We start from the raw sequence: 18,750 nt of genomic DNA, 5'->3' as shown, positions 1-18,750 counted from the left end.
GCTTCGCTTATCTGCTGTTTAAATGATAGTAAATGTGTCCTGTCACAGTGACGAAAACAATGATATTCATTTATTAAAATGGGAAGGGGGTGTGGGAGGGGTCGCCTACCTACCCACGGGTTCAAAAGTCCTGCATCGCTCTGCTATAGATCCTATGCGAATGCGATTATTAAAATATTATTTAATTGTGCGTATATTTAGCGCTGATTTCCTTATTGGTCGTTTAGAATCCCCCAAACGTACATAGTTTGCACTGTTGGGCACCTTAAATTAAATGAAATGGGGTTTAACGTTCAACTGGGCAAATGAAGACGGGCATACGCCATACACTGTGCTATTAGGGAAATTTTGCCCAGACAGCGCCGCTACGGCCTAATAATATCGAATTCCAACTGCCAAGGGATTTTTTACGTGCATGCCAATGTGTACACGGGACCTCGGTTTTTCGTCTCATCAGAACGAATAGACAGCTGTTTGTTAGGCCCTCCGTCCTGCACCACTGACAAGGGGGAACCACGCTGGAAAATTTGGATGAACTTTCTCGGCGAACACCGGGGTAGAACCCGCGACCTCTGGACTAGCGAGCCAGCGTCTTACTCACTTAGCCACCGCGACTCCTGGGCACGTGAAAGCTGACCGGTTAAATCTGATAGCCAGCGCCCGATTTACGACTGTTTAATTCCCCAGCAGTGTTTAAGATTATGCGGTCCACTTAATTATGAAAGGTGATCATTATTATTAGCTTAACCGTCCAGTTTCCTGAGTGGTGAATCATCCAAACGCACATGTTTTGTACTGTAGACCACTTTAATGCTGACCGTTGAATTATGATAACAAGCGCCGAATTTACGAGCTGTTAATTTCTGAGCAGTGTTTCAGATGAGGCGGTTAACTTGGGGCCCGTGTGCATGTAAAAAAATCCTGGAAAGTAATCGGTTGTATCAATCATAAAACAGATGTGTATGTTCAGTAATTAACAACATTTCTTTATATGGTTTAATCTCACTGTGCCCCCCAATCAACTGGTGTTATAGGGTAGTGGTGTGAAAATTTAAGTAGACAAAGGATTATAGACTGTATCCTTATTAGTACTGTTCACCAAGTTAAAATTTAATTATTTTAATGATTAAAATATATAAGTTAAGTTCACGTGTCATCGGTTAACGAGTATCTTAAATATTATTCACCTACTTTTCATTCAGACAGTACTCATAAATCAATCAAATATATGATTAGAAACTCACTATCATTATATAAGGATAGTTGTCACCCCCAATTACATTATATCTTTTAAAATGGCTCAAGTTCGCATAGGGTTAATTCCTAATTCTCAAGGAGGTCAAAATTTAGTTAATTTAGGGTATAAGTACAGAGTAAAAAATACAAAACCCAATAGCACCAGCAGACTTTTACTGAAAATACAATAGTTCAGTTGGATAACGGGGGACGATTGCCCCCTAAAAGACGAAAATATAAAAGAGTAGAAGAATCTATTAATGATCTAAAAATCAAACTGTTAAATGGAGTAAAAAGTGCGATTGAATATACTGACGCCATATCACATTTAGTAGGGTTATGATTTATGTTTGATACATGTATTTGTTGTTACTTTTATGAAATTTATTGTGAATAAAGTTGTTAATTAGTTTAAGACTAGTAGTTTAAAAAAACAGACTATACTTTTAACACCATTGTATTCGATAATCCCCTTGCTTGATTAATCCCCCCATGAGAACAATAGCAGGGGGCACAGTGAGATGTCCCCCTTTATATAATTATTGACAGTATTTTATACAATTAAATGGAACCAGATGTTCCCATACAGTTAGAATATACATAAAGGCTGCTGTAAAAAAAGAGACATAACAAACAATAAGTATCACAGACGATGTAAATTTTGAAAAGTATAAAACACTAATTTATTACATACAAAAAAAATATGATTTCTACTAGTTAATGACATGCTTTCATTAGTAAGAGCTAACGGCATATATATTCATTTCTGGGAGAGAGAGAGAGAGAGAGAGAGAGAGAGAGAGTTTAACGTCCACTCGACACAAACTAACATATGCTTTAATTTTATTTGATTAATAGGAGTCTTTAGTAGTGGGTGGTCCCGGGGAAAAATCACGAGATTGGGCAGGCGACCCAATCCTTTGTCACGTACAAGCGGCGCGAATTGAAACCACGCCACTTGACCCAACGACAGACCTTATAATCTAAAGCGCACGCATTAAACCATTGCCCCCCCCCCCATTTCTAAGAGCCAGTCGTTCAACGTTTAACAATATTATCAGACATTATAATTTAGGTATTCTGGAAAGTGACTCCATACCGTGCTTACAATGTCTGTGATTTGTTTCGTTGGCATCGCTTGTTGCCTTGTTGTGGTCTAGTTTGTTTGATCTGTGTGTGATCTACCTGCTACCTGCACTCATGGTTAAGAAAAACTCAAATGTTCTGGTTGAAAAAAACCCCAAGTCTTTTAAGTTCAGTGAAATGGGTAATTTTGGTTTGCTCCTTCGGTGCGTTTGTTTTTTTTTTTTAAAATCATCATCTTATTTTTTTTTACAAATATATGTAAACACAAGCAAATATTTTTGAAAAACAAATATAAGTTTAAGGGTTGATTCGTGGCTTAACTACGATCTTGTATGGATGGGGGCTAATTACAAGTCCATTGTCCATGGGTTCCAAATTCATTGTCTTTCCTGGTTCTGGTTCTATGACCAATCTCTGACAAAAACCTGCTAGAATTAAATGCAGTTCTGGTTTAGCCATTGGTTCTCCAAGGCAAACTCTTCTACCAGCACTAAATGGGAGCCAGTTTTCGGGTTTTGGTGCCATTTTTCCATCACTATCTAAAAATCTTTCTGGTTTAAACTTGTCCACTTCTTCCCAATTATCTGGATCATTCTGAATTCCCCAGTGATTGATGAAAACCATGGTATCCTTAGGAACCTCATATTTACCTGCATTGATTAATAAATACAATTCTTATTGGATGAAATATTTTAATAAACAGAGTAAATGATGGAACAGAATCAGTTCATTAACACTTCCTGGCTGTTTATATTTCACTTGTTTCAGTTTCCTTGGTGTAAACACGTGTCTTTATTGGGAACGTCCAACAAGACGTGGAATATAATCGGTCAACTCAAGACGAACCTACCAATTAAAACCTTTGATGCAGCAAATTTGAATGTTTTACTTTTCTGGCTACCTAAATCGCTATATAGCAATCGGCTCTAACAAATTCTGTAAGGTAGACGACTCCAAAATTTGTGCAAAAAGATCGATTATTATTTTAAGATCAGTAGTGGAATACCGCGTTTTATCAGTGAAATAAAAGTGTTATTCCACTGGCTAACAGTGAAATAAAACTTGTTATTTCACTGGCCGCCGGGAATACTTTTTTTCTGGAGTTACACTTTTTAGTGACAAAATTATGAAAACAATATGGCCGACACGCCGACTTGTCGATCGTTACATTCTCAAAGGTATTCATACACCAGAAGCAGATAAAGATGTAAAGCGGTCTAACCCCCCGCGTTGTCAAAGCGGACAAAGTAGTCCATGTTGTTTTTACCTAAAATGATTGTAAAATCATAAAATAAATAGAACATTTGTCGTTTTATCGTGAATAACATATTTTATTTCATCTCGAAGCAAGAAAACGTTTATATTTTCACTCATGCTACGCATTCGTGAAAATATAAGTTTTCTTGCTTCTCGATGAAATAAAATATGTTATTCACTCTAAAACGACAAATATCCTCTATATACCTGCGACATCGTGTGGGAATATTGACATACCATCCCACAAACAATACTTTAGCAAATTAGCAATCTGATTAAAATGCAGATCTATATTTCGTTTTGTTTTTTTATACTTTCGATGGCCTACACTACACGAAGATCTGGCTGGTTGTAGTGGATGGTCGCGTCTGGTGTCATATGAGCGGCTCAATCAGCGTTGACGTTTCTAGTGATTTACCCACAGTTTCGTGCACCTCACGCCAAAAACTCGCCGTAACAGACCGTTTCATTGGCTAATCCCTCACATCTTTCAGAACGCGGGTTATATAACAACTCTTCCAGGTCCTAGTGTAGTAAACCCCATTTCTCTCTATATATGGATAGATATCCAACAGTTTAAAGTCCTACCATTATCTATCGTAGTATCACAGCTTGTCATGTGAGGAACTCCTACTGGTACCGCTGTTCCTAGTCTCATAATTTCATGTAATGCAGCATCTGTATAAGAGAGATTTTCTCTATCTGATGTGGAAGGGTATCTACCATTCCCTGTAATAGATTTATTTATTGGAAATTTAAACTAACGCCTAGATTACTGGATTGAGATTCAAAATAAAAAGTATCGGAATGAGGTTTTCTTCCGTAGATGTATAATCAAGCCTATTAATCTTTACCTTCCCCAAGTTTTATCATCCCGTTAGCATGGTAAGCGCATGTCCTCAACCCTTATTGGAACTACACTATATTATATACTAGAAGAATGCCCGGCTTCGCTCGGGGGTCATAACCCCGAAACCGGAAGTGGTAGACTAACGCCACCTGGCCTATGTTACTCCCCGGTCCAAGCTACCCCTATACCCCAAATTTCAGACTCGGGGCAGACCTAGTGTAGCCGCCAACCACGAACAGACAGACAAACAGACAGACAGACAGACAGACAGACAGACAGACAAACGACAGTCACAAATATTAGTATAGATAGATATGGTGGGTTAATTCAAAATAGTACACCATTAGATCGCGATGTCAAAATACATAGATACAAAGAACTAACGGGGTTCCAACAGAGACAGTGTGAATATTAAAAAGGCAACATTAAAAACATAAAATTATAAAAAATGACTTGGCCTTCGCCATTATTTTCGCCCTGATTCCAATATAGCAGCCACCAAATCATATAAAAGTCTCCCGGTGACCACATATACTTTAAAATGTTCATTTTCATTTAAATTTGCAACGTCGGGCGTCCAGCACATATAGCATAATTATATAAATACTAATTACCAACGACCGAATCCACTTCATCTTGTATTTTCTTCTGTACATCTGGAAGGCCAGCCATATACATTAAAGCCCAGTATAATGTTTGTCTTGAGGTATCATTACCAGCTGAAAGACATGCAGTTTTTATATCATTATCTTATATTGTAAATTTCCAGCGAAAACTGTGGAAGCTGGTAGTAAATGAAAAGTTCACAATATATTCGCTATGTGGTTTTTGATTGGAGTTTGTGAAGTATGACATGGGTTAATTCATGATGAATCTGGGATTCTTGACCTTTTTGTAGGTTTAGTGGAGCTTTTTCCGATCTGAAGCTTTGGTTTTATCATTGAATTTTAGTTTATTCAAATTCATCTATGACATTTTTAGCATGTAAACTGTATCGCGCGGTAAAACCCAGTCACAGGGAAGAACTGAATATTACAGTTTTATCGGTAAACATAATTACTAATATTGTGCTGTCGTATAACTAGCCTTGTAACATGAAAAGAGGTGGACACAAGATCGACCCTTGTTGTAACCCACAATAATTATATGGTCGAACTATTCAAATACAACACTGAGATCTGCGTCATAGGTATGTTAACATCTAATACATATCAATAAATAAATCTGCTTTCATATTGTATAACCCAAAATCGGCAATGACTATCATCTACCATCAATATTGACTGTAGCTAAAATTTTATTAATTTTGGTTAATCTGTCTACACTACTTAATTATCAGTTCTCTGTTATTTTCATTTCTAATTTTTGATCAATCCAAATCTTATCCATAGGTCAAGCCAGTTCTTGTTAGACATTAATTACTGTAGTATGGAGAAAGAGAAACGAGTGATTTACTTTGATTAAGACTGCTTCAATATTGATAAATTTATTTCTTTACATACCTAAAAACATGTCAAATACTATCAACACTATGTGGTGATGTTTAAAGTGGGTCATATTCTCTTCGCCTTCTTCTCGCATTTCTCTTTCGGCTTGAAGAAGACTTTCTGTGAAGTTGGTTATTTTACCTGAAATGAGCCAATGGCTGAGTATAATTATTTCTAAACGATATAATTATTAGTTTGATAACATTGTGAGAATACTCTTCGAAATGTCGCCTAAATAAATCAGTAGCTGTTTTTTCCCATAAGTATGTGTTACAGTTTAGTGATATAATTATTGTCATTTAAAATATGTGCAACTAAATTACAAAACCTACATACCTGGTACAAATTGACCTTCTATCCTTTCGATATTAGATCTCATAATATCCAAAAAATGTTTAACTAGTTGGATAGCACGTTTAAACCTTTTTGACGGGAACCATCTGGCCGGTGGGAACATATTTTCTAGAAATACTCCCTCTGAACTAACTCTGGTAATCTCCTCAAAGCTGTTGAGTAGATCTAAGTAATTTTCATCGTTATATTCATACCTTATGAAAGCCAAAACATCAGAAGAATTAGTCAAAGTGTTTCAACTTTATTTCACAGAAGAAGTTATTATATTTTTTTATTATGCCTCAAAGAATGTGAGTAAAAAGTTAATGATCACGACCTGCCTTGTCTTTACTGTCTACTTTGTACTTGTATTATCCATTTAGCAATCAGATTTTGTCTATTTGTGGTTTTATTAGAATATTCCGTATGATATATTCCAATTGTGATCCTACTTTTGCAAAACACTAAAGATATGGTCCACTGAAGACGTGACGTGTATAACTCTGTTAAAATTTCATTATTTAAATCGATCATGTTTACATTAGTTTTTATTTTATTAATTTCTCGCCTCATTCTCAGACATATAAATCAATAATGCTGCTATGTTATTTCTAAAAGACTACCCATCCTTTATTTCTAAAAATAGGATGGGCTTATTGTACCTAAAAACACCTGTCTATATATTGCATTTGTGCATATTTTGACTTTAGGATGTGACCAATCTAGCTTGTCGAGGATTTAATTAAATTGATTTTTTAAATTATAATTTTTCACCGTTTAGTGAGTAAATTATGCCCATACTCCTCACAGTGTCTCAAACCATTGCTTCAGGAATATGATTATGCCAAGTGATCCTTTCCGTTCTTTTTTGAAAATTTAATTTCATTCAGTAAATTGTTATATACTTACTTTGCGCCGAAGACCATGCCCCCTAAAATATTTAAAGTTGTAAAGAACATATAGGGTTTAGGATCAAAAGGCCCTTTCTCTTTTAACATGGCTTCCACTGTTTTAGATACAGCTTCTTCTAACTTTATATTAAAGTTTCCACTAACCATAAATAACCTAAAATGGTATATTTTTATTTGTACATTGATTGTTTATATAGGGGTTTAATATAGGCTATGTCAGTTCTCCAGTTCCTATTTAGATAAAAATTCTGAATAAAAAAATATTGTTTATAGAAAATAAACCGAAATGGTTGCAATACCTTATGATATTAAAATGAAATGGTATAAATAAGCTACAGTAACTAGATATGATAACAATAACGTTAAATTATCTTAGTCTGGTAAGAATAAAGTTAAATCAACCTTATCTGGTATAGTAATAATAACGTTCAATTAACCAGAAATGGTAATAATAACGTTAAATTTACCTCATCTGGTAACAATAACGTTAAATTAACCAGAAATGCTAACAATAACGTTTAAATATCCTCACATGGTAAACATAAATTGTAATATCGAAACAACTCAACGTGATGCACCATATGTAGGTAGGCTTAGACCAAAAATGCACCATAGGCGTTATCCTCTAGCTAATCTTTATACGTCTCACCCATGCCCGTCCGTCCGTTCCGTTCACTGGCTCATCAACGAGATAGTGACTGTATACAGTTCTGCATTTACCGCCCCTTTGCCGAAAACATTCTTGACGCGATACTGTGTACAGTTTTTAAAATATTTTTTCAGATTTGGTTTTGAAGAATTTGATAGTAAGATGACGAATCCTATTGATATTCAGCGTTCAGCGACCTTACATTCGGGAGTTACACCCCCCCCCCCTCATTCCGATAATCTGCTGTCTATGTCTATATTTTCAAGACACAGTTGCTTTCTGAGGGGATCTTTTACAATGCTGTGTCCGCTGACTTATCTAGCCTATATCATTTACCTCATAGCACGACCTGCTATCTTTCTTCTTAGTTTCCATCCAGTGCCGTATCTACCGTTAATAATATCTTGTCCTCCCTCGAAAAGAATTTCATCTGGCAAAAGTAATAAAAGTCTGTATTAGTGAATGGATTGGGGCTTAATGTACATGTTTAATTTGGGGGGATTTTCCCCTGGGTCTTTGTGGATTCTTTTTCGATTTCCAACTGCTATCTGATCTTGCACTATCAATTTTGACAAGAGGGCTCTAGACCAGACACACTTTTCTTATCACCAGCAGAAACCATCCATAAAGACACGCTTTATAGGCCGATTGGTGCTGACGTATCATTAATCTCCATTTGATTTCACCGGTCCGGCAAATCTTGAAGGTTCTTCTCGATTATTCCAGTGTCCTAACCACACACACGCAGTACATATTGAATCGAAATGTGTACTTGTGTATTCTGTGATGATGTCTTGTCAAATGCTATTCACAGGCTAAGCTGTATTATGCATTTAAGAAATTTCAGTGAAATAAAAAAATGGGTTTAATATCCAACTTCTGTGTACAAACCGGGATAATGAAGACGAACTTACACCAGGCAATGTGCTATGAGGACAATACTTTAGCCGGACTGTCAAGAAGTAAAAGGGAGAGAGCGAGCGATAGCGATAAAGCGAGAGAGAGAGAGAGAGAGAGAGAGAGAGAGAGGTGGGGGGGGGTAATGTCCACTTGAAACAAACTAGGTCATTTCGGGACCAAGATGGTTTAATTCTATTCCTTCTATGGGAGGAAACCATAGAACCGGAAGAAAACACACAAGATTGAACAAGCGACCCTACTCCTTGTCACGTACAAGCGGGGAATCGAACCGACGCCACTTGACCCAAGACCTTATGGTTTCACGCACACGCATTAAACCACTAGACCCCGTCCGCTCCCGCCCCCACCAGCCAAGGTAAAACAAAATGTTTACTTACTAGAATAAATCGGGAAACGATCAGAGTAGCTAGCTCCCTTGTTGAGCAAAGCTTCATTAATAACATCAATACGGTTTAATATAAGACAGCGTATTGGTCCTGAAATGTCAATATACATGTCATATTAATATAAGACATCGTAAACAGTACTGAAGTATTAATGATTGGTCTTAAAATAATGTCTGTGATATCACTTAGATGGAAGTGGACGATAAATAAAGCTTTGTCACACAAACGTGTCATCAAATATATTAGGATGTCGAGAAAATGTAGTTAAAAGGTGAAATATTGAAGTTGTCTTCTTGTTAGTGTCTGGGCGAGTCACGTTGGATACATGGCAGCTTGAAAATGAGGGCATGGCAACATTTTGTTACTGGGACCTCAGAGAAGCAGCATTGTTTCTACACAAATTCCAGACTTTTCATATCTTTTTTATTTACTCAAACGGTCATGCGAGTTGCGTTGAGCTGGATTTTTGTATGGTCCTAAATTTTCATTATCAATGAATATTTAATCAAAACTTTCGTGATTTTAAATGTAATCGACACGTATATAAGTTTCTGAAATAGAGAATACTATGAAAAAGTTGTTTATCTATTCCTCTTACCCATGTAAAACATAAAAGCTGGTCCATATTTTTTCGACATTTTGAGGAATTTCTTTGCCAGGTTACCTTTTCTATATACTGAAATTAGATTATTATACAATATTAAACATTCGTATTCGTTTTTAATCAATGTAATAATAATTTTTGAACACCATATTTGCCATTTTAATATTTACATTTAAAGAAAAAGCAAATGTAATGACTTCAGTGTGTTATATTACGTTCATATTATCACGCCAATATTTAAGATCTATACTCAGGCGCCTGCGGAGGGGCAGTGAACATTTTAGGGCGATGGTCTCTCCCGCGGAAAAAGGGGGTACCGGGGTTCTCCCCCGGAAAAGTTTGAAAATTAGACGACCACAAACGTGTTTTCCAGCCAAGAAAATCGTTCTCTAGCGAACTGTGAACAATGAACTATTGGGCAAATCAGTACAAAATATATGGCAGATAGATATCAGAGCATAACCAATAACATGTAATGTATAATAACGTCCCCAAATCAATACTCTACATGATGATCACTGCTGTCTATTACAAGTAGGTATTTTAGAACTATGGTCGGCAACTTTTTTCCCAATGGCCGGGGGGGGGGGGGGGCACTGCCTCCGACTGACTACGGGAGTGGTCTAGAAGGACATTGCCGTGGTTTTAATCTCAATCCACTCTAATTATTTACATGTATGCACCTAATGGTTCACAAATTGTCTCAGATATTCTGATTTTATAAAATTAATTCGCTGTTAATTGTCTCCCCCGCTCATATCCCTGAACACGTCCCTTATACTGTTCAGAGGGGCCATACTATATACCGGAAAACACCGGAAAACAACCGGAAAACACCGGAAAACACCATTTTATACTGAATACCGGAAAACACCGGAAAAACACTAAATTCCGGAAAACATCCTAAATACCGGAAAACACCCTAAATAGGTAACCCGGAGCCTGGTCCTCTGTGTGCGGTTTTAGACCAAGTGAGCGCCGATGAAGGAAGGTCAAGGTCATTACGATGTTCGTTTTACAAATAGCCCCCCCCCCCCCCAAAAAAAAAAAAATTAAAAAAATTCCGATTTATTTTCTCTAAAATTTTGTTGATGCCTATTATGTTTTGAATGTTTTAAAAGACGCAATTAGTCTACCTCCATCATTGAACATATTTTATTTTGTATTTTAATTTTAGTTTTCATTAAATTTCAGTAGATTTCAGTGTTTCAGTATTTCATTAGATTAAGCACTGCCCTCGGAGGGCCCCATTATATGCCGGTTGCGCCGGTCTCCTGGTTCTTACCAGTAACGCTGGCATCAGGGTGGTACGAATTAGTGGAAGACACGACTAGGCCAACTCCTCCCTAGGTAACAAAAAATCGCATCATAAAACAGCAAGTATCATCAAAAGCGAGTTAATAAATCTCTGAATAGTTCGAGTTGAAGTTCCAGGTTTAACCGCTATGTGTCCTAATCACCAAACGAAATGGATGCCACGCAATTCTCGGACAGGCTGTAATCTGAAAAGTGTTTATCCTTTCCAAGAGCTATCCATCTCGTTGGAAGGGCTAAAAATCTACTTGTTTCTGAGCTTACTTTCATTCCATGGTCAAATATAATCACTTGAACCGTAATAATATTCAACATATTCCATCATATTCCGAGGGCCGCACACATGATTTTTTTCTGGATTACTTTTCGAGCTGTTTTCCCCAACCTGTTGACCAGTTTTCCTTGAGAAAACCCCAACTTTCGCCCAATTGTCCATGAGAAAACTACATAATCTATCTTACTGCATTGACGGGAAGTGGTAAGCTGGACGTCTGTGAAAAGGGTTGATCGATAAATTTTCAAGGAAGCAATTGTTGTTTTTGTTTGTGAATTAGAGGACTCTAGCCGATGGGGCTACTTTCCCCCCGAGAATCTCAGGCAACCAATTTGTTTTATGTACTACTATCGTAATAAAACATTACTATGTTAACTACTTCCTGATGGCTGAAGACTTACACCGAATGCGTATTCGGAAAAAAATGTCCCCGAGAAAATGTTTTTTCCGGATCGATATTCGAGATGTCTTCTTTTGCACAAATTATGCTGCACTGCTGCGTCCTTTGATCTGAAGATTGTAGATGGAAAAGTATCATTTGCACTATTTCAAAGTAAACCTGCATTTTCGTATATCATCCCGTAATTTGTGATTAATGACAATGACTGTGGAAATAATATGGGTTGAGGAACGGACTGGACAATTTCACCCCCGTCCCACCCTGACGATGATCCCTCCCGGAGCGGCGCGGCGCGGCGCGGCGCGCTCTCTAAAAAAATCTCGGGCACAGTTTACTCTTCTAAGTTTTCCGGTAGCTATTTAGTAACCCGGAGTTTGGTCCTCGTGTGTGGTTTTGGACCAGGTGAGCGCTGATGAAATAAGTTCATTAACATACAAGCGAGCGATCGCCTACAGTCAAAGAAAAATTTCTTTTCAGATTTTTTTTAACAATTTCTTCTCCTAATTTCTCTCAAAAAAAATTTTTTTTCCAGTATTTTTCTCTGTAAAATTATTTTCTACGGATTGTTTTTTTGTAAAACCAATTTTTCGGGAAAATTCGAATTTTTTTTTGTGACAGAAATTTTTTTTCGTCAAAAACATTTTGGCGAAAAAAAAATCGGAAATTTTTTTTTTTTGGGGGGGGGTGGGGTGGTGGGGGGGGGCGTATTTGTAAAACGAACATCGTAATGACCTTGACCTTCCTTCATCGGCACTCACTTGGTCCAAAACCGCACACAGAGGACCAGGCTCCGGGTTATCTATTTAGGGTGTTTTCCGGTATTTAGGATGTTTTCCGGTATTTAGTGTTTTTCCGGTGTTTTCCGGTATTCAGTATAAAATGGTGTTTTCCGGTTGTTTTCCGGTGTTTTCCTGTGTTTTCCGGGGTTTTCCGGTATATAGTATTGCCGTGTTCAGAGTATTGATAATACTCACCTTCTGTATTTCCAATCAGGGGCCAAGCAAAGGGTCCTGGGGGTAAACGATATCTCTTCTTAAAGATAATATAAGCCAGAGCACCTGTTGCGACACCAATCAATATAGATCTACTAATTTTAGATTCTGGTATATAATCATACACTACATCCGGTATATATTTAACTAGTTCTTCTAGTATATGTTTTATGGAGTCTATTATTGCCATCTTGGAAACTGGAAACTCGGTTATCTAGATATGAAAAAAGTGCATATTGTATAAAATTCAATATTATTACATAACTATTGTATCCATTCTTCAGTAGCAGTAAGACGCTAAACCCCACGTCACATTTCATTTCCATTCCTATTCCTCAGCAATTTGCCAGGCCAAAGGGACGATTCGTCACATAAACGTTGATCATATAGACGATTGGTCATCCTAACGTTGAAACTTGGCGCTGATGGCTGAGACGATTTGTCACTCTGACCTTAAATCCTCTAGACAATCGAATTAACGCCAGCTGACCGATCACTCTGGTCATTGGTAGCCGAGATGATAGTTTTAAAACCAATATTGTTACTCTTAATCAGTATGGACAAGCGAAAGTAAAATCATTAAGGTAATAGCAAATGGGAGCTGAGATATATGAATAAATACAACCTGCACTTTCTAAGCTTGTTTATTGAATGTATTATGATACATATCACCATGTCTGTGAAATTCCACTGCGTAACAACCTGATCTTCACTATATAAGATAAATAAAACTCACCTTTACGCAGTTATGACTTCCAGTTCTTTTGCAACAATGTAGACCGTAGACTGTCAAGTTCTACTGTACGAGTTGTCATCTATAAAGGATTGTGAAATGTTTATAGGTCATGTACATATATATATAGGCTCTAATATCAAATTAGGTCATGATTCACCGTACATAGAAAGAGTATCTAGAACTAATATTGTCACTGACGAAATAGAAATAATGGATTGCAAATATTTTGACACAAAACGTCCATTCAGCCAACAACTCCATTGACCCTGCACTATTTACACAGTCAATAAATCAGATAACGAAACATTTATTTCTCTATTGCGGCAGAACTATCCAGAACATAAAAACGTCAAGGGGAAACCACTGCAATCCCTTCCCAGCAACCTGATTTAAAGTAACTAAGTCTCTAACTCAATATTATCCATTGAAAACCCGAATTATTAAGTCAATTTAAATCAACACTGATGTTGTTATCTTACTTGGAAAAGATGGGCTTCTGATATCCAATATTTAAGACAAAATAAACATTTTACCTTTGGTACACGAATCGTGTACCATAATGCGTTTCAACGCCATTTGTAACAGGGGACTCGAAGAACGAGGCTAGACATATTCCACGAGTCATGTCAAACGGTCACGCCATATTCTCATCTGAAGAGCATGCACGATAAATACTACCTGTGTAGACTGGAATAACCAGACGTTAGTGATTGCCATTCGATTGAGACATCTGACGTATTTCGCCGAACATAACTGATTTAAAATTAGAATAAAAATCCGAAACGATTGAATGTAAATCAGTTTATTTACATTCATGTTACATAATTATTTGCGTTGCGACCCATTTGTGTCAATTCTTAGGTTCCAAATATTATAGATTTAGCTCCTTTAACTTCTCGCGCAACGATTTATTGATAGGTGAAATTGAGCGAGTCCCCCCATCCCCCTCGATGCACGATTACTCTGAATTACCACCAAAAGAAAGCCATGAAACTTCTTAATTGCGCCAACATGTTTGTTTTAAATAAAAAAAGTACCCCCCTCCCCTTTCCCCATCCCCACCAAACTCGGGCAAGATAACAGTCTAAAAACAGAAGCTTTAGCTAACATTCATTAGTTTTATTTCTATTTTATCTACACATTTTAGGTCAGGTACAATCTAACTTTAATAAAACTCTGAACCTTTTTTTTGTTAAATAAAATACAGATAAGTACATTAAGTTCGATATATTGGCGAAGTATTACACCAAGTACATATCAGCCATTTAAATCACGTAGCCTAACAATCTAGGTCGATGTAAATCAACAAACATAAAACTCTATTTACACTTGTTTATAAATAGAAGAGGATTCTCCGTGACCGAGTGATTAACATGATGGCTCGCTAACCAGGAGGCATAGTGTCCGCTCCCGGTGTTGTTTCCTCAGCGGTGTACAAGAACCTAGGTCCCACGTACACGCGTTCAGATTGACGTACACGTTGACGTGACAGTTGGAATTTGACATAAGAGTAGTATGGGCTGTATTTTGGGTTCACTGTTTTAGTGTGGCTGATAATCACTTAAATGTAGTAATTTTTCACATTTATCAATGCAAATTTTCTTTAATAATTCACACTAAATTCAAACAATATTTATTAAAATAAGATTGATGTGATAATACACACATTGTAAAAAGTGCTTATATTATTTCGTCTCCTTGTTACTAAATATGCAGCAAAATGTTAAAGATAAATTATGGGAGATTAGATAAAGAGTTGGCCGTTTTCACTATAATAGTTAAAAACTAGATAATGTAAAGGGAATTTGCTGAATTTAGCGATCATCATTACTAGAGTCGGTAGGATGAAAAACATAGTCTCGATTATCCATTTCATGATTAAATCACGAATGATATTTGAGTAGAAAATCGGATCCTAATCAAGTAAATATCGCAGGCTAAAGATGACATCGAGAGTTGATCATGGTCTGAATAAGATGATCAATATCTAGTTAATAATTTAGATAACATTTCAGGCCTAAAGAAAGACCTGTAATATGCAGATTTAGCTCTTGCATAATGTATGTTTAACATATGTAGACTAGATATAACTTATTCCCAGTTTAGTATGTGAAAATGTAAATGAAAAGTTAATATCGAGTAAATAAATATGCCAGGGGCATAAACAAGCGGAATTTATTTTCCGAACCGTTTATCCTTTTCGCTGCAAAGTTAAATGAAAAGGCAAATAAATATTACTTTAATTTAGCCGCTTGACTTCATGTACAATATACACTTAAAGGACAGTGTTGGTGCCAGGCATTACCACATATGTAATAATATCTGACACCAACATTGTCCTTTAAAAGCCGTAACGGTTTATATGATGATCTAAATACATTCTTAACTTTCATTTATCGTGGGAGTTAACAGAACAACTAATAGTTTTTTTTGAAAATTAAAATGTAGCTCAGCTCAGCTAGTCCTTAATGCGCATAAGCATAAAATACACATATCAATCTTTATTCTATAAAAGCGTAAAAAAAAAGTGTATTTGTATATTATCAAACTTCAAAGAGCTAGAATTTGGTTGGGTCCGCTCGGGGTTTTTCGTTTTCTGTGCTGGGAATGATAGGTGTTCGAATATATCGGTTAGACGTCATATCCACGTCACGGATAAACATATTAAAATGAATATAACGTATAACAAATTGCAGCTTTTAGTCAAATTTCTCGTAAAAATCGGAAAAAAAACGGCCACAAAATGACATACCTCTTTTAACAAATCCTTTATCCGTATTGGTTCATTCCCCCTTTCTGATTTGTTCTAAATAATAAATATATGATTGGAAATTGTATTATAGAGTGAATGCGAAATTGCTTCGCGTGTGTGATCGAAGCAAGAAGTTCCATAAAAGAAATGGAACTGATTGCGGACACCGGGGCCGCACATCCCTACCCCACGCTCGCCCATCCCGTATAGATTAGAAAAACACAAACTTTACTTACAGAAATGATTTTAGTTTATCCAATCAATAATTCAGTCAATCAAACAGTTTGATGAGTAGCTGATGTCATTTACAGAAATGATTCTTTGTTAACTATAGCAAATCAATAGTTCAATCAATTTAACAATGTGATTTCAATCAATTTTTCTCCATGCACTTTGAATAATAAATTATACAATAAGGAGATAATCTAAGATAATATATTATAAGGTTATAGAAATTGTACTGTTTGATCTTTTTAATGAATGATCACGGGATATATTCCACCTGTTACAGTTTTAAGTTGTATGCTGCTTGTTTGATCTTTCTCATTCTGTCAGCGTTTTGTGTCAGATAATATTCAATTTGTTTTTATGACTAGAGTCATATTGATCTTACTTGATTCAAATGACATTTTAAGACGTTTTTCTGCAGCGTGTTCGATCTTTGTAATTGTGTTAGCATTTTGTTCTGAATATAGTCTGTTTTTATGACTAGAGTCATATTGATTCAAATGACATATTCTATATTTCATTTATATGCTTCAAGTATTTTCTTATACATGTTGGTACACATGCCTCAAAATAAATAGAGTTAGCAGGCGTGGTTTGCACAATTCGTTCCGTTTCTTTGATCAAACTTCCCCAACCTATGATAGCAGACACGAATCAATTTGGCATTCACTCTAGGATACAAATTCGAATCACAGTCTCATAATAACAGCTTTTCGTCTTTAACGAAATTATTAGTGAGCTGAAATTCGTTCATGCATCTGTTATCGCTCGTTACTTCAGTCAGTTATTTAGAAGGATAACTCTTGTTTTCCATTTTTGCGTCACTTCCATTTCTTCAAATCTTCGTCACGCATCTTTAGACATGGCAAGTTTTGCCATCAATGGCCTTTTGCGCAAAATGTGAAATTTGTTCACAGTTTGTAGTCCCTACAAAGCTTTCCTTCTTGATGAAATTTCAAACATACAGGATTAAACAAAAGATCTCGGATGATTTAATATTCTTGCCAACTGGATCTTCCGTTCTCGAGTTATGTCCCGCTATCAGGAAACCATGTGAACGCGATAAAGGATATAGTTTTCTACAGATGCTGCTCAGATTTGGTTTGAGGCATTGCTGTCAGGAGATAACAAAACTTACCGATAAATAGGTTTCCGTGACCTTTTCTTCGAGATTTATACCCCCTTACACGAAAACAATGTGAATGCGATAGGGGTTACATTTTTAAACAGATCTTTTTTCAAATATAGTGGGAAGTATTGGGTCCTTGAGAGAAGGAAAACGTTCAGTATTCATTGTTACTCAATCCTTCGTATAGACCCAAGCACTGCGTAGACAGTGTACAACTAGATGGAAATAATTTTTGAGCGACTGGAGTTGATGGAAGTGGGTCGATCTAAGCGCTCTTACGACTGACTGGAATTGGTTTTTTACCAATTGCGCATGTTTTACTTTTCTGAAAACTACATCTGCCAACTTGTTTACCAATTTATCTAGGGAGGAGACTCTGAAGATTCTACGTAAACGCATTGATTGCTTAGATAACCCACTGGAGACCTTCCTATCAAGTGACAACATCATACCCCGACTCCTTCATTTCAACGGCAAAGACTCCTACCAAATCAAAAGACTACTAATGCAACAACCAGAAAAAGATGTAATCTTCACAAAATGTAACAGATCCAAAGATATTTTAAGAGAAAATTGTAAACTAAATCCAACTCAACCACTACAACCAAAGGACTGTGTTTATCAAATAGTGTACAATTTGAAAATTCTTACATCGGGGAGACCAAATACTCCATTAAATAAATGGATAGATGACCACAAGCCGAAAAGAGCAACCGACAACTCGGCTATAGCTGAACACTTATCCATAAATCAATTTGTTTTACTTCCAGGTAAAGAGGGCTATGTCATATTGGATGTTGTCATTCGCATAAATCTTTCATAATTATATTACCTTAAATAAGTTAGGTTCCCTTCAAGGTAATTAGAAGGGTGTCTCTGGTTGGTCAGCATTAACCATGTATTGCTATTTACATGTATATATTGTCTTGTTATATTTCATATTTTATAATCAAATTGTCCATAATATCATATTTTAATGTATTGGACGTTAAATTTGTAATAAACAACAAGAACATTCATATTTTGTCATTGTTTGATAATGACTAGAGAAGCCTAGTTGAAACGTCTCTCAGTAATAAGCAGTTTAATATATTCCGTAGAATTGTGACCTAGTGACGTCATCTTTTGGTCGTCGACGCGTGGAAAGTATATACGCATATCTTATCAAACAGTTGCTGATTAACCAGGTATTGGAAACTGCGGTG

At 36.4% G+C, this 18,750-nt stretch overlaps 1 protein-coding gene across 2 annotated transcripts; it reads right to left on the bottom strand.

The window, feature by feature from the left end:
• Positions 1-1,547: 1,547 nt before the first annotated feature.
• LOC130010274 (cytochrome P450 2B9-like) lies at positions 1,548-13,508 on the bottom strand. Of its 2 annotated transcripts, XM_050558799.2 has the most exons (11): positions 13,437-13,508; positions 12,683-12,914; positions 9,715-9,792; positions 9,108-9,206; positions 8,146-8,239; positions 7,159-7,314; positions 6,253-6,464; positions 5,932-6,057; positions 5,044-5,148; positions 4,168-4,308; positions 1,548-2,972 (listed from the first exon to the last, which is right to left on the bottom strand). In XM_050558799.2, the coding sequence occupies exons 2-11, from the start codon at positions 12,888-12,890 to the stop codon at positions 2,620-2,622; spliced, it is 1,572 nt and encodes a 523-aa protein (XP_050414756.1). In that variant the 5' UTR covers positions 12,891-12,914; positions 13,437-13,508; the 3' UTR covers positions 1,548-2,619. The 2 variants fall into 2 exon arrangements, with proteins under 2 accessions (XP_050414756.1, XP_050414755.1); XM_050558798.2 differs by lacking the exon at positions 13,437-13,508 and having other exon boundaries at positions 12,683-13,037.
• Between the last annotated feature and the right edge of the window lie 5,242 nt (positions 13,509-18,750).

This window comes from Patella vulgata, chromosome 7 (assembly GCF_932274485.2).
Source record: "Patella vulgata chromosome 7, xgPatVulg1.2, whole genome shotgun sequence".
NCBI lineage: Eukaryota > Metazoa > Mollusca > Gastropoda > Patellidae > Patella > Patella vulgata.
The sequence above is the reverse complement of the archived record's forward strand: the minus strand, read 5'-3'. Positions and strand labels throughout refer to the sequence as shown.